Source organism: Epinephelus lanceolatus, chromosome 21 (assembly GCF_041903045.1).
Source record: "Epinephelus lanceolatus isolate andai-2023 chromosome 21, ASM4190304v1, whole genome shotgun sequence".
In the NCBI taxonomy this organism is placed as follows: Eukaryota; Metazoa; Chordata; class Actinopteri; order Perciformes; family Serranidae; genus Epinephelus; species Epinephelus lanceolatus.
Window position 1 is genome coordinate 19,151,786 of NC_135754.1, and position 16,242 is coordinate 19,168,027.

A 16,242-nucleotide genomic window follows, 5' to 3' on the forward strand; every position below is an offset into this window, starting at 1 on the left:
GTGCGCCTTTGACCTACTAGTGAGCGCGCGTACGTGGAAAGATGTGTGCATTGAATCTATACTTGATTAAACCTGATTTATCTCTGACATAAACAAGAATGGATGGTTTCTACTGTACACGTGGCAGTCACCAAACAAAACACCAGTGTGGTTTTGTGTGCACACTATCACCTTGATTTTTGTGAATTCCTCTTTAACCTCACATGTTTTCATGTGTATGCTCCCCGTGCTTGCTTTATGCTTTCATTTCATTTATGATTTTATCAATGGCAGATACGAACAGCCAATGCCATGGCAAACCGACTTGACCCAGTCAAACAACTTTGTCAGTGCGCCTATATACCAGTTATTACTACAGTCAGCTGCAAACAGCATGGCAGCCTCCATGAAGTGCGTTTGTGTTACATAGCAGGATTTTGGTAATCTTCTCAAGGATTTTGATCATTCTGTGAGTCTCAGTATCTTCAGACACCATTCTGGAAACTAAACTTCTTTGGTCTTCTGCCAAAGAAACTGTAAGTAACTTTAATACTTGAGGTGATGACGTAGTTGAAATGGACCCATACATACAGTAACGTTAGTGTTAGGTGTATGTCCATATGACATTATGGGACAGTTTTCCTCTGTTAAATGGCAGAGGTTATATCTATGATCTTTATAGATCTAATAGATAAATATTCAACAGAAATGAGTTGCCTATGCAGTCTGGCTGTTGAGTGGAACATATCATATATATCATTGATTGTAAGCAATACTTCCTAAAAATGTGTTTTGATGTCATGTACAGTAACCATAGGTCTAAAAGGCTTGAGAGCTGTTAGTTTTGTCCTTCCGAGAGAACCAAGTGCAAGTAAATTTAGCAACAGTATATCAAGTAGTTAGAACAACTAAATTATAAAATTACTTATCAGCCGGTGGTGTATAGTGCACACTGAAAAATGATTCATGGGGTTTGTGGATGATGCTCAAAATAAATACGTTTTTCAGCATAGAAAAAATACATTTAACTTTTTAGGAGGTTTTTGACATTTTCAAGTAGGGTGGAATTGAAGTAAATAAATTAGAATATCTTTAATAAAATAATTTGACCACTAAACATCACCACAACCTTTGGATAAATATTAAGTTGATTCAAGTTAATTAAGCTTTTCGAGGTCAAAGCAAATCATGTTGGTTGTACTAAACTAATTGGGTTTGTTAGATTATGAAAGACTCATAGATTATCTCAAAAAGGCCAGAGTTGGACCAACTTAAAAAAGATGCGTGCAAATTGTTACCTTATTTTTTAAAAGTTGAACCAGTAGATTATGTTTTTTAATGTAGTTACCAGGGGCTCCAGTGCATACTACTGTGACGGGCCCTGGTGCACACTACTTACTAGTTATAAGGCACACACACCACTGGCATTGAAAACACAGTAAAGACAGTTATGCGCTCACTTTGTACTGCTCTCATTAAAACAACCCATCATGTCCACATCTCTGACCATCTAACCTTCACTCTACAGGTATGCATCCCACATGTTGACGAAGAAGCTTCCACCCCTGAAGGGTTTCCTGTCACTGGTTCCCAGACGTGCCAGTCACGTTGCCCGACAGCAGTATGACGTCATTGTTGTGGGTGGGGGCCATGCAGGGACCGAGGCTGCAGCGGCAGCGGCCAGAGTGGGAGCTGAGACGCTCCTGGTCACACAGAAAATACAAACCATTGGTGAGGAAAATATGCTTTGTTTTTCCTCTTTGTGCAGTTTTAATCTTGTTTTTCACAGACTATTGACTCTTACCCGTGCATGGTCCAAACATCTCTCTCCTTCTCCCTTTACGTCCCTCAGGTGCCCTGTCCTGTAACCCGTCCCTGGGAGGAGTAGGTAAGGGTCAGCTGGTGAAGGAGGTAGATGCTCTGGATGGTCTGTGTGGTCGAGCAGGCGACTGGGCTGGGATCCATTTCTCCATCCTGAATCGTAGTAAAGGCCCCGCTGTGTGGGGCCCAAGGGCCCAGCTGGACCGCCAGCGCTACCGTGAATTTATTCAGGTATGTTATACACAAATGTGGTTACATTTTCTGTGTTGAGTGTAATGGAATTTTTGTTTTATGGTTAATAATGTTGTTAACCATGTGTCTGCCTGCTGTTACTCATTCAGTCTGAGCTGCTGTCCACGCCCAGGCTGACGGTGCTGGAGGGCTCAGTGGAGGAGCTGCTGGTAACAGAACCAAACCCAGAGGAGCCTGGACAACACAAAGTCACTGGCATACGTTTGGGTAGGGAGCAACTGAGAACCTTTTTAATATTTTTCCGTCTAGATTGTTTTGGTGTGAAATGCCAAGTCTCAGAAAAATCGGCCGTACAGATGTTCTCCTTCTCTTGATACAATGGAACTAGATGGCACTCAGCTTGTGGTGCTCAAAGCAGCAATTTAAAAAAAAAAAAAAAAACTCAACAGCAATGTCTCTTTCCAGAAATCATGATCCAGTTACTCAAGATAATCCACAGACCTTGCTGTGAGCAGTTTCATGTCAGATTTATTTTCTTTCTACCGAACTACACCTGCTAAGTGTATCACCACGCAGAAGGAAGCGTGCATCTACTGCTAGCTCACCTAGCACCACTGAGCTAGCTAACATTTCAGCTCAACTGAGAAGGACGCCATTTATGTTTACATTGGCACCGTCACAAGCATGAGCCCCTTGTCCATGAGTAGATGCACATTTCCTTCTGTGCAGTGTTAGGGTTACAGTTTGGTAGAGAGATGTGCTTTGAGCACCTCAATCCGAATAAATCATCTTCAATATGCATTTTTCTTTCTCCATTGAATCATTTTTAATGTTCTAACTAAACTGTAAATATCGCACAGATTGTTTTTGAGAATCTGGAGTTTGTTTGACATCTGATATCTGACAATTGTACAAACCAGTAAAATGCACTTTTAAAAATTTCCGAAACAAGTTACAGAAATAAAAAAGCTGCCTGTTAATCAGTTAATTAATTTGCACTTCCTCTGACATTCTCTCAGCTAACGAAAGCCACCCGATCTCAGCCAGCTCTGTGATTCTTACCACTGGAACTTTCTTGTCCGGCTCCATCTTCATGGGCCAAAGCACGTCCCCCGGGGGGCGGATTGGAGATGCTCCATCGAGCGCTGGGCTGTCCCAGACACTGAGGGAGAGGCTGGGGCTAAGGACAGGCAGACTGAGGACTGGTACCCCTCCCAGGATTCTGAAGGATTCAGTAGACCTTTCCCAGGCTCACCTCCACCCCCCTGACAGTCATCCTACTCCATTTAGCTTCATGAATACACACACATGCTGCAAGGTGAAGTTTATTTTAAGTACTCTAAGTTTAAAAAATGTAAGTGGTCTAAAAAGAGCTGTCTAAAAATGTTTTTTGACTTCTACTTTTATTTCGAAACTTAACACCTCTGCAGCCTGAAGAACAGCTGCCATGCTACCTGACCCATACTACTCCTGGTGTAGAGAGAGTGGTGAGGGAGAGTCTTCATCTCAATTGTCACATACAGCAAGACACCAAGGGTCCCAGGTACACACATACACACACACACACACACACACACACACACACACACACACGTAACTTGGTATACAGATTGTTCCAAAACTCAGGATTGATACTTCTAGTCCTCGTCTCTCGTAGGTACTGCCCCTCCATTGAGTCGCGAGTGCTTCGCTTCCCAGGCCGACAGCACCAGGTGTGGCTGGAGCCTGAGGGGTTCACCTCTGACCTTCTGTACCCTCAGGGTCTATCCATGACCATGCCCCCTGACATGCAGCTCCGCCTCATCAGAGAAATCCCTGCCCTGCACAGAGCTGAGATCCACACGCCTGGTACGCTGAATCCTGATCGATCTGCACAGTAACACCTGATCTACAGTACATTTAAAAATCAGATACAATTATACAGCATGTGTACTGTGTTGCCTAATCATTCTTATATTTTGGGCTTTTCCAGGGTATGGTGTGCAGTATGACTTTGTTTGCCCGACTCAGCTGAGCCCTGCGCTGCAGGTGAAGAGCACACAGGGTCTATTTCTGGCCGGTCAGATTAATGGCACAACAGGGTATGAGGAGGCTGCCGCACAGGTACTTGCCGTTTTCTGTACACTACATTCAGATATTTAGGATTCATACAATAATCGTGGCTCAGAAAAAACATTTTTTGTCTTCTGCTTCTGCCTAGCAGTGCACACTTTGGGCCCAATTAAAGAGTAGTCTGCGGGTCTCATAGTTTATCTCTCTGGGGCAGCAGTAGCTCAGTAAGGACTTGGCTTGGGAACTGAAGGGTCGCCAATTCAAGTCCCTGTATGGACCAAGTATGTAACACGGACTGGTAGCTGGAGAGGTGCCAGTTTGCCTCCTGGGCATCACCAATGTGCCCTTGAGCAAGGCAGTGAACCCCCAACTGCTTGGGCGCCTGTGCAAGGCAGCCCCCTAGCTCTGACGTGTGTGTATTTTGGGCCTGTGTGTGTATGACAACAGAGTGGAAAAAAATTGAATTTCCCCTCAGGGATAGATCAAGTATATCTCTTACTCTTCTTCTTCTCTGCAGTCTGTGCAGCACAGTAAGGTAGTCCTAACCTTTACCCACATTTTCGCTTTGGTGTTCATTTCTGACGTTAAATGTGTTTTTGCAAGTACTCCATTACTCGCTATTAATATAGTATAAGTGCTTGAATATGGAGATTACTTAAAATGCCCATGCTTTGTTATTTTATTCCAAGTCTGCTCCATAACTGGACATGGATATCGCTAATACACCATTTTAAGCCGTGTAATTTCCCCTGCAATTATGCAACAGCCTGTTTAACCTCTTTATTACTTTCTAATTAAATAGCAGGCGTTATCTAAATGTTAGGCGGATCACGTACTTGCATTCCCCTGGAGAAACACAATGAGGAGCTTGTTTTCTTACTGGTATTACTTGTAATTGCTGTTTGTATCCCTGGGAGGAGGACTCTTCTTTCTCACGGCAAATGTTGGGGATCTACTGTTTGCACTAATAAGTAACACACGATGCTTTACACTTACACACATACTCATTTGCATAACAAAAGACACCCACATTTAGCAAAGTGCTTTAAAACAATGGTAGGACAAGCACAGTGGTTCCAACTACTCTGAAACAGAAGGTATTTAAACTCTTGTGTCTGTCTGTGTAGGGCCTGTGGGCGGGGGTGAATGCTGCCCGCTTGGCGCTCTCCATGCCTACACTGGCACTGTCTCGGACAGAGAGTTATATTGGAGTTCTCATTGATGATCTGGTGAGTCGAGGCGTTACAGAGCCGTACCGCATGTTCACCAGCCGGGCGGAGTTTCGAACCTCTCTAAGACCGGATAACGCTGACCTACGCCTCACTCTGAAAGGTAGGCAGCATAGACTGAATAATAAAGATGGACGACATGACAGCTCCTCAAAAGTGAAGCCAAAACATCTCGATTGCTTCCTGGTGGTTGGCTGCAGCATAAATTAAAAACCCTGCTCCCTCCATGTTAGAGAATGAGACATGGGCCAAACTAAAGATAATCAAAGTACAAGTCAAAAACAGTGGTGTCCATTTTCCTGATAAGTTTGTTTATAATTGTTTATGTGATGCTATAAAAAGGAGATCTGATGTCATGATTGACAGCTATGTGTGCCAGTTCGTGTGCTTGTAAGCAATGGCGCTGTTCCCAAAAGGTCGGACGGCGGCAACTTGATATTGTGGAGAACACTACTGCACAGACTGCACTAAGATGGCGGCAGTCATATTTTGGCTTCATTTTTGTACACTGGGAGGAAGTAGAGACGTGTTGTCCATCTTGATATACAGTACCTGGTAGGCATAATGTCTGGTACTTGAATAATGTCACAGACAAATATCACGAGGTTATGAGGGGCCCCTACTTTCTGTCCTTTAATTTTCTCCTCTCATAAAACCTTTTCCTCCGCCAGGGTTTGAGGAGCTGGGATGTGTGTCCACCTTGCGCTACCAGGAGGCTGTGAGAGTGAGGGACAGTCTGCAGGATGCACTGGCAGCCCTCGAGGCTCTCGCTCTCTCCACAGTCAACTGGAGAAAAAAGCTGCCCGACATGCGTATGAGTGAGGCCAAGAACATGACACTGACGTGAGTGACACTTGTGTGGAATCACCAGTGTAAAGATGCCGACCTGCCCAACTGAGCATGCCTGGTGCTTGACTTCAAGATGCAGTCAGCAGTGGTCAACTTTTGGTCCTGACTGTTACTCTGTGGCTTCTTTTTCAGCGGTGGGAACATGCTGCAGTACAAAGATGTGTCCTTTGAAATGCTGGCGTCTGCTTTCCCAGAGTGCCTTTCACCTTACATGGAATTCTCACAAAGACTTAAGATAGAAGGTAAAAACTGGTATTTGGCATTTTGAGGCAACAGAGAAAGGTAACCCTGCATTCATGGCTGCATTCACACCAAATCAGCTTTTAGAGAAACACAACCTGACATCATGCTGCAGTGGGCAGCAACGTAACAGGTGATCATACCGGCACATGCCCGCAGTCAACAGGCACAAGTAATAGTCTCCTTCTACCATTTAATATTGAGTAAAATAAATTAAGTATGTATTAAGAGCTCATGTGTACTATCCTACAAAGGAGAGCAGTCACTCTGTCTTTTGTGGCAGTTATGATAATGAATTTTACAGATCTGTTGAGCCAACAAAAACAAACCTACTGAATACAAATACTCAGTTGCTGAGATGGAGAGATTGGCTTTCTCTTCACCCTCCACTCCCCCACAAATGAGCCATTTGTAACGCTCCCACACCACCACACAAACCTGCGACTAATCGCTGCAATGCCTGATTTGGTGTGAATGCAGCTTTTGCCTCAAACTGTTGCTTTGGTATTGTGTTCTTTAATTAAGCTACCATAACACAGTTCATTCTCTCTCAATAAAATATTTCTCCTGTTATGAAGCTGTGTACAGGCCTCACTGTTACCTACAGAAGAAGGAGATTGAGAGAATTCAGAGGGAGGAGAACATGTCTCTCCCACAGGACATCGACTATTTCTCTCTGCCAGTGTCTCTGTCTCAGGAAGTCAGAGAGATTCTGGACAGAGTTCGACCGAGCACTGTGAGTACAGTGTGTTTGTTGCCTACTATCAACTTTTTGTTATTCTTTATATTTTCATAGAGCAGAAAATGGTTGGCTAAATTAACTTCATCTTTGTGTGGTTAAATGAAAAACTAATTCATACATGCCATGCTTTGTCCTCCAGCTGGGTGCTGCTACACGTTTGCAAGGTATAACTCCAGCTGCTATTGTCCATCTCCTCCACTACACGGTACAGAAGGAGAAAAGAACACACAGAAACCAAGCGGACCAAAAAGAGGACAGAGAGGAAGACATGTGTGCAAGAAATGCATCTTTACCTCAGTGAAACAATGACTCGTAAATGTCTTGTAAAAATGTATGTATTCCTGAAAATGTACAAAAGTATAAATTAAGGTTTTTGTAAAGTTTTGCTTGGGATGGAGACATCTTTATATTGTTTACAACAGCGTAAGAAAATAAAATGACATACTAAATATTCTTTCATAATCTTCTCTGCTCCTCTGTTAGCTGTCTGACTACCTGGTGATGAGCTCTAATCCTGTTAGTAACATGACTGTGAACAGCAGTAAACTCAATGTGACCTTCCCAGTGTCGGCACTGTTAATGGCAATGTGCCCGTCCAGCTCAGCAGCGCCTCTAGTGAAGAAACCAAACGGAAACTTCCAGTTAGGCTGAGGCATGCCCCTGGGGGGTTCTGGGTAAACTGTAGTGTCGACAAATGTCACCTCAGTGGTTAGAGTGATCGGAGACGACAGAGGACACTGGAAAAAAGATGGAAGGAGAGAGTTTGAACATTTTTGTAGAGGTGAAACAATGTGTTGCAGAGACAAGAATGTTTGACGCTGGCCTACCTTAAAATTTTGACACTGGAAAATGTATTTGGCCCCCAGGATGAAGTTCTGGGGAAGGTCTAGGAGACCCTGGCGGGCCCACAGTACTCGGATAGACAGAGAGTTGGGGAGGACGCAGCCTGATTCACATGCTTCCTGAGAGAAGCAACAAAATAAAAGACTGAATAGCAGGAACACAAGGTTATAAATTTAAACCACAGGCACACAAAAGCCTCTTTCACACATAGTTCCCAGTAAATTAGTGAGAAAACCTTTCAGGCACCCTAAGTGATTATCCCTGTTTACACAAGCTGCCTTATTGGGTGGCTGTGGCTCAGGAAGTAGAGCAGGTAGTCCACTAATCATAAGATCGGTGGTTTGATCACTGGCTTCTCCAGTCCACATGTTGAGATATCTTTAAGCCCCGAATTGCTCCTGATGGCTGTTCCACCGGTGTGTGTGAGTGTGTTAAAAACTGAGTAGCAGGTGGCACCTTGTACGATAGCCTCGGCCAACAGTGTGTGAATGTAGCACATGGTCAGAAGACTAAAAAGTTGCCATACAAGTGCATTTATATGCACTAGATTCAGGAACATTTCTGTCTTGCCCCTTTCACACATGCCATGGCAGTACAGGAATACAAGGGGACAGTGACAGTCCTGCAGATGGCGGTAATGCAACACTTACAGATGCCAACTACCATAAAACTCAGCAGCAGAAGAAGAAGGGACAAGGCCAGATGTACGTGTACGCTGCAGAGGACGTCTCTTATTATTTGGCAGGTGAAGAGATGTTTTTGGTGCTCGTGTTTTTGTGAGTTTGTGAGGCAAGTAATGAAACTGTAAACAAGTCGCGGATTCATATACGGCGTTAGTGGAGTCTCGTGATTGGTTCGCTAACTCCACATAAAAAGCATTTTTCATCAGATGTCCGGAACCATTTACATGTGTGTCCCAGCAATGCTACTGCTTTTATTCACAACGCAGCTGTACCGGCATTTTCCCTGAAATGTTAGTAAGTGTTGAGGTGGGAAATTGCCAGTACAAGTTTCCCTGACTATCAATCCTGGCGTCTAGTGTCTAGGTGGTAACCCCAGATTCGTGTTAACCCCCTCAAGATTTCATGCTCTGTGTTTCACGTGATCATTCTAACCCAAACCATGATCCTTCCCTAACCCTAACCAAGTGCTTTTTGAGCCTTGACCTCACCAGACCTCAACTACAGCAAAACAATGAGACAAGAACATTTTTAAGCAACTTGCGAGAATTTCACAATCTAGGGTTACCATATAGCCACAGCTATTGATCCCTGCTCCCATTCACACACGACCCCATGACCCCAAGGAAACGTTCCTGAACATATCATGAATGGAATGCATGTGTAAAAGAGGTTAATGTGTAGTTTTAGCTAATCCAAATTTGCTCAACACTGAAAGCTATTAAATTTTCTTACATACTTTAAATTCCTGATTCAGCTGTACCTGCAGCCTGACAGGACACTCCTGAGTGATGACTCTCGTCCAGTCTGGTTGGGAGCCCATGTTCATGGCGATCACATCAGGAGTAGCAAGTCCCTGCAAGATCCCGTAAATCTGGGAGCGCAGCTCTGAACAATCACCAGATGGAGAACTAAACAGCACAAGGAGAGAGTGCAACGACACAAAGAAAAATAAATAAAACTCACTGTTTCAGAATTATAATCTTAAAAACTGGGGCTCATTTTTAGCAACTTGATGTCAGAGGCCAAGCTAAGTATACTCACCTAAAGGTGCAGCCAGTGATGGTGTTGTGTGTGAAGAGGACAGCTGCTCGTCTGCTGGGGTCAGAGGAGCACTCCCCGCTCTGTGACACCCCCAGTGTGCTCAGCTGACTCGCTGTCAAGGAAGCATGATGCCTAAGTAATGCAAAGCTAGCTGGATAAATGAAACAATGGATTGAAATAGTGAAGTACATGATGTTGTTTTGAAGGATACAGGCTGCACTTCTCCATCAAAGCGACCAATGACAGGAGATCCCACTCTCAGTCCGACCGCAGGGGTCGGTCCTCCTGGAGTGGGGCTCGGTGTTGCAAGCTGGAGGAGAGAAATTATATTAATGTAAGCATCTGAATCCAGAGTTCATTTAGTGATTAAATCTGTAGCTTTAACAGGCTACCTGGAACTGTACAGAGTGTGTCTGCAGCAGCAACTGATTTGGATCCACATCAGCTAAGACTACGTTCACTGTTGCATAAGTGAGTTCTCCTCTGCCTGTGTATCCTATGACAAACTCAACCTGCAGGAGATTCAGGAAAAGGAGAATTAAGTGATGGATTTCTGATTTAGGAAACAATTTGGGGAAGAACAAATTTTCATGTACTCACATTTTTCACCACGTTGATGCAGGAGTTGTTTTGTTCACTTGGTGCAGGCCAGTCAGACGGTGGAGTAACTGGGATCTGAAACAAGAGTTAAGACAGAAGAAAAACATGTCTTAAAATGGCATTAACTCTTTGTGTAAAACCTTTTTTAAGGTAGAGAATACCACTGAATAAAATAAAGAGTAAATAAATAAAAATAAAAAAAGAGGTGGATGTCTGTAACCCTCGTCATAAACGATGTATTTTTTAATGCACATACTGTACCTTTATAGGCTGATGACTACCACACTCAAGAGGCTATACTTGTTAGTTGATAACACTCAACAAGTTTATTATTTATGCAACAGATTAACATTTTTGTAGATACAGTAAGGGATATTGCTTCATTCTCATGCCTTGTGACATGCAGGAGAAAAATTCAAATGCTAGTGCAGCTGATTTCATAGGCTCACTGTTGATCAAGATGTGAAGGACAAAATGAAAGTGTTCCTGCTTATGTCATGTATGGCTTTAATAATAACAATACTACATTATACTTATATAGCGAACGACAGAAGGTTGGTATCGGCAGAGCGTGTGATAAAGGAGGAGCTCAGGCAGGTAGGGTGGGGCCTGGTTATTGAGGACTTAGTATATTATGAGGAGGATTTTGAGGTGAATGTACAATCAGTAACTTACCAGAAATTCTGACATGTGTGCAGTCTCGGCTACTGGAATCTGTAATAAAAGGCATTGATGTTAGTCCTTCTACTTTGACATTCACACCACTAATTATTTACATATAAGCATCAGTGCATGCAGACTTGCTGACCTTAATCAGGCTCAGGTCGGAGAAGTAGGAGCGGGCGTTGAGATTTGGGTCAGTGGTGCACGACTGAGGAGTTAACATGCGGGTACAGGACAGAGACACAGACCTCAAGAACCCTGCAAGCAGAGGAGAACATAAGTTATAGTGGTTAATGTGGTTGTAAAATGAGGGCACAATATACTATACACACAGTAAAGCAATGACTATTTAAGAATATTGTTTATTTTATAAAAACAGAGCACAAATATACAAAGGAAAATGTCTGCAGATTCAGTTTGAGCTTGTTCGTCAATAAGGAAGCAGTTACTATCAACTGCAAAAAAAACAAGTACTTCAGGGACTGTTGGAAATCCTTAAAGGCTAACTTTGGTGTTTTTCAACCTGGACCCTATTTCCCAGTGTTTTTGTGTCTTAATGACTAATGGAGACAACAGTTTTTAATATTGGGCCAGTACTGAGCGAGACTGCTGCAGCAAGGTGTGGCTCAGACGTAAAGCAGAGTGTCCACTAATCAGAAGATTGGCAGTTCAATCCCTGGCTCCTCCAATCTGCATGTCGAAGTATCTTTGAGCAAGATACTGAACCTCAAATTGCTCCCAATGGCTGTGTGAGTGTGTGAATGGTTACTGAGTAGCAGGTGGCACCTTGTATGGAAGCCTCGGCCACCAGTGTGTGACTGTGTGTGTGAATGGGTGAATTGGGCAAATAATAATAATGGGAAAATTATGATTTCATTTTGTTGTCACTGGTGACATGAGAAGGACTGCTCACTCTGACAGGAGGAAGCTCCTGACACAAAACTCAGATGGCAGGTCTAGATTTGAAAATATTTGGGGAAACTCTGCAACACTGCGATACGCAACACTATTACACACTGTTATTTGGTGTGAACTTACTTGCAGGGTTGCGGTTGATGCAAAATGCAGCGGCAACCCCTGGAGACGGCTGACGGAGGACACCTCGCACAGACGAGCCAGAGAAATATGTCTGGATGACATCATCAACCTACAGAATGAGGAGAGTGTCAGTACTGTTGAGCACCTTTAATCTCAAAAGAGTATTACATTTAATACTATAGATACAATATTGAGAGTAGAAAGATATGTGTTTACCCTGTAGAAATCTCTGCTGTGGCTGCTGCCTGTAGGTGCTGGTGGTGAGAAATGGTAGGAGTCCCCTAAAGCTGGATATTGAGGTAGAGCTGGGAGGGGCTGTGGTGATTTATCTGTTGGGAGTTGCAGATTTTAACTGCATTAGTGGGGGATACTTTAATGTTGCTTATTAATATGCTCTTGCAAAATTAGCTGTAACATAATCACCGATTCCCCTGGTGACAGCACTGATGATTGTTCATTCATTTTAGATTAGTATATTCTGATTAAATCTACGTACCTTCGGGCCGGACACAAAACAAGGAGTCAGTCACAGTGACAAGAGACGAATCCACGTTGGCCCTGAACATCAGCCATTTCTCAATACAAACTCCTGAACTGAAAAATACAATTAAGAAAAAAAATTTAATTCTAAAAAATGTGCACTTTACGAACTATAACTTTAGAGCATGTGCAAAACACTTACATGGCTTTTTGTGGACATCCGGTGAAGACAGTGCTCAAGTTTGCAAAACCACAATCGAGTGTATCACAACAGCAGCCGATGTCACAGAAATCAGGGGTTAAATCACAGAGACAACCTGAATAACAACAGAGAAGATGTGTGTTAGTCAGGAAAACTTTAGCTTCGTGTGAAGTCACAGAATGTTCACTGGTTTAACAAGAGCACATGAGAAGACAGTGTCAGTCAAATGACTTTATATGATGTTACTGAGTTTATTGTACACACAGTTAATTGTAAAAAGTGAATTCGACAATGTTTGTGACAATTGATCTGTTTATTCTGTATATGGCAGAAAAATGTGAGTGAAATATAAGCATGTATGCTCTGCACAGAGGACTCACAAAGTGCACTTATATAGTGGACTATAACCTGATGTTTATTACTACTACCATTATTAAATGTATCTAGGTTAATCTGCAAATTTAAGGAAATTAAGATGACTGCAATGCTTTTGAGTTGTATATATACGGAAGCGTATTGCATTCACTTGACAAAAAAGCCCTGTTTTTCTGAGTATTTTTTTCTGTTTTTCGTAGGAATTTATTTATTTTTCTGTTTTTTGGCATAATTTTTTCTGTTTTTCTGAGTAATTTTTCTCTGTTTTTTCGGGGTAATTTTTTTCTGTTTTTCATGGTAGTTTTTTTTCCTGAACGAGAAGACGAGATACTTCAGAAAAACAGAAAATACTACTCAGAAAAACAGAAAAAATTACTCAGAAAAACAGAAAAAATAAAAAAAATTACTCAGAAAAACAGGGCTTTTTTTATTTGTCAAGTGAATGCAATATGCTTCCGTATATATAAACCTGAATACACACTACCAAATTATATCATGGGATTTGAAAAAAATAACTGGGTCTAGTGGGATACAGTTTGATGGATCATGTAGCACCTCTGTTTATCAGACCATTAATAAAGTGTGAGAGGCACTTGGCAGAATAGACAAGTGACTGCAGCAGAGTGGAGACAAGCTGGACTGAGACTTTCACAACATGAGAGATGAGAAGAGGCAGGTGTGTGTTACCCTCTGAAGTCACCACAGGTTGGACTGTGGTTGCAGGGGGCGCTTCAGTGACCACAGTGGGAGCTTCAGACACACTCAGCGACGTGGTTGCTGTGTAGTCTAGGGTGGGCTCCACGGTGGAGGAGTCCAGAGTGGGGTCCAGACTGGAGGGGTCCAGAGTGGGGTTCAGGGTAACCGCCTCAGTGGTCCCTACATTGGTGGAGCCCGCTGCCGCTGTACCGCCTGGAGCAGGGGTTGCTGAGCTAAGAGGCTCCCCAGGTATAGGGCTGGGAGTGACGGTTGAGGTGACCCCTGCTTCTGTGGCTGCGTGAGCCAAACGTCCACAGAAGATGATAAATATCTGAACTAACCACCACTGACGAGAATTCATTTCTTCAAGGAGACATGATGCGGTTAGCGGTGCTAAGTCTAGCTAATAAAATAGTTAAGTGTTATCTTAGATAACGTTAGCTTCACAGATAACTGGAATTATTTCTGCTACGACGCCACAACTACCCACCCATTGCTACTTACAATAAAATACAACTACGTTAAAATAAAACAAGCAATTTAAAGAACGTTTTACATTCATGCATTTAGCTAAACATGCTAGCCATAAATACACCTTGTTACTAAGGAAGTCGTCACGGCGACTTCCGTTTCGCAGACAGTGCTACCGTAAAACTTGTAAAAGAGGAGCCAGATTTTTTTTTTTTTTTTTTTTTTTTTTTTGCAACTACTTAAATTGATGTCATCATTCAGCAATGGTCTTCCCAGGAATCTGTGGTTATGCTGACATATCTGTCATAGCATTTACTGGCTTTTGACTTTGTGCAATATTCCAAAAACATGTGGATTATTTATTTATTCTGATTATTTAAAGGATCCTCTTTAGCTGATGTCATGGTAATGAACTAATCCTCCTTAGGCCCACAACTAACATATAGTACATAACAAATTACATGATGGACATTAATTGCATTAATATACTTAACATTACATTCATATATAATTCAAAGTCAACACTGTGTATACAATAGGGTGGAATACTAATTAAAAAGCATATATAGATTATGTTTAAAAAGAATAGATGGTATGAAGGAGAATTCTGTGCAATATTTCATGACTATGCGCAATAATTTATCATACTTACTCCACTTTAATGTCCTGTTTTTATATTTATTTATTGTTTTTATTGTTGGTATTTAGTCTTTAATGTGCCTGTTTATCTGTGCACTTCTGCGTGTACCTCTGGACACACCTAATGTCGTTGTACAGCTGTACAACAACAATAAAGTCATTGATTTATTAACTGAATTGCACAACTTATGCAAAGCGAAATGCAAATCCTATTAAATCCTATTATCCTATTAGAGTTGTACCTCCTACTATTCAGCCAGTCATTTGCATGCCAATAAATGCCTCTGCATATTCTTATTTATAAAGGATATATATTAGACAGCACCGAAATGCATGACTTGCAGAGTTTAGCATGCAAAAACAGCAAATTTTTCATTAGAAATTACTCATAGCAGTTGTTTGATAAAGATATCACATAGTTGTTGTGCTGTATATGCTTTTATGATGTTCTGTGCCTGGACTCTACAGAGGTATAAGGTCTGTTGTCTCAGTGGAAGCAGACACAACTGATATATTATGGAAAATGGTGATGGAAAAACAGTGGCCCTGTGTGATCAGTGTGCACAGTAACCTCAGCAACCAGGAGAACATTTCAACCTTTTCAGTATGTACATATCCATTTACCCAAATTTATGTCTTAGGTCTTACTCTTCTGAAGAAAATGGATACCCTAAGAGAGTTGTCAAGTTTCACAGTACAGTGCCAACAAAATGTCTTATCATATTACTCTTCTGTGTATTGTTTGTGTAAAACCTGTCTTCATCGCTCTCACCTGATCGTGTGTAAAGGTCGTCCACACGGCACGCGATGCAAAAGATAACCTGGTGAGCTGCAACGTCTCAGACTGTATGAATATGTCCCAGCCTGAGCCAGGGCCCTGGGGGGGCAACATGCCCAAGTTCATGCCAGGAGAGAACAATTAGATCAAATCACATTCCTGAGAGTCATTTTACTCGCAGTCAAACTCATTATTATTCTGCTATTTGTACAAAGCCTCCAGAAAGGTAGAAGGCATATCTTCGGATCTGTGACACTATGGATAAGAAACTGATTCTCTTTCCTATAAAAAAAAGGGAAACAACACAAAACACAGGACGTGCACAATCTCTGTAGGTAATAGTGCTGGGACAGTTTAAAACTCAGTCCCTCAGTGCATTGCAACTTACATAAGTGACCAGAAGGAAACCACTGTACTTAAAGCAGCTGAGTCAGCTGCTGACGTTTTTATGTGAACTCATAAAGGTGGTTTTGGGGATGTGCGCTCTGAGGGTGATGTGAGACGTACGGGAGTCATGGGAGTTCCCGTGGTGATAAAGATTTTACAACAGTTGGTCCATCTCTTGCCTTTAAAGCCTCATGAGATTAAAGATAATGGTGTGTGTCATTATTGTCAAGGCACTGGCCACT

The 16,242-nt window shown here is 42.3% G+C and overlaps 2 protein-coding genes across 3 annotated transcripts; one reads left to right on the plus strand and one right to left on the minus strand.

Moving 5' to 3' along the window:
- The first annotated feature begins 358 nt into the window (after positions 1-358).
- On the plus strand, positions 359-7,563 carry mto1 (mitochondrial tRNA translation optimization 1). The gene is made up of 13 exons (XM_033610841.2): positions 359-515; positions 1,508-1,710; positions 1,832-2,031; positions 2,142-2,259; positions 3,012-3,310; positions 3,423-3,535; positions 3,650-3,840; positions 3,965-4,095; positions 5,172-5,376; positions 5,945-6,116; positions 6,255-6,364; positions 6,941-7,098; positions 7,244-7,563. Exons 2-13 carry the CDS (start codon positions 1,521-1,523, stop codon positions 7,403-7,405), a joined length of 2,049 nt encoding a protein of 682 aa, XP_033466732.1. The 5' UTR covers positions 359-515; positions 1,508-1,520; the 3' UTR covers positions 7,406-7,563.
- LOC117246851 (tectonic-3-like) lies at positions 7,374-14,359 on the minus strand. Of its 2 annotated transcripts, none has more exons than XM_033610842.2 (14): positions 13,717-14,359; positions 12,655-12,769; positions 12,469-12,566; positions 12,189-12,301; positions 11,973-12,081; positions 11,080-11,192; positions 10,947-10,985; positions 10,272-10,346; positions 10,064-10,183; positions 9,883-9,981; positions 9,672-9,775; positions 9,367-9,538; positions 7,932-8,066; positions 7,374-7,841 (listed from the first exon to the last, which is right to left on the minus strand). In XM_033610842.2, the coding sequence occupies exons 1-14, from the start codon at positions 14,084-14,086 to the stop codon at positions 7,596-7,598; spliced, it is 1,908 nt and encodes a 635-aa protein (XP_033466733.1). In that variant the 5' UTR covers positions 14,087-14,359; the 3' UTR covers positions 7,374-7,595. The 2 variants fall into 2 exon arrangements, with proteins under 2 accessions (XP_033466733.1, XP_033466734.1); XM_033610843.2 differs by having other exon boundaries at positions 9,391-9,538; positions 13,717-14,357.
- Positions 14,360-16,242: the final 1,883 nt, after the last annotated feature.

Bases quoted from the DNA above. Each gene is read 5' to 3' on its own strand.
- LOC117246851 (XM_033610842.2), bottom strand. From the start codon at position 14,086: ATGAATTCTCGTCAGTGGTGGTTAGTTCAGATATTTATCATCTTCTGT. The intron at 10,986-11,079 runs GTCAGCAAGTCT...CTTTTATTACAG, and splicing joins CCGACCTGAGCCTGATTAAG to ATTCCAGTAGCCGAGACTGC. The intron at 9,982-10,063 runs GTAGCCTGTTAA...TCTCTCCTCCAG, and splicing joins CACACTCTGTACAGTTCCAG to CTTGCAACACCGAGCCCCAC.
- mto1 (XM_033610841.2), top strand. From the start codon at position 1,521: ATGTTGACGAAGAAGCTTCCACCCCTGAAGGGTTTCCTGTCACTGGTT. The intron at 3,536-3,649 runs GTACACACATAC...CGTCTCTCGTAG, and splicing joins CAAGACACCAAGGGTCCCAG to GTACTGCCCCTCCATTGAGT. The intron at 6,117-6,254 runs GTGAGTGACACT...CTTCTTTTTCAG, and splicing joins GCCAAGAACATGACACTGAC to CGGTGGGAACATGCTGCAGT.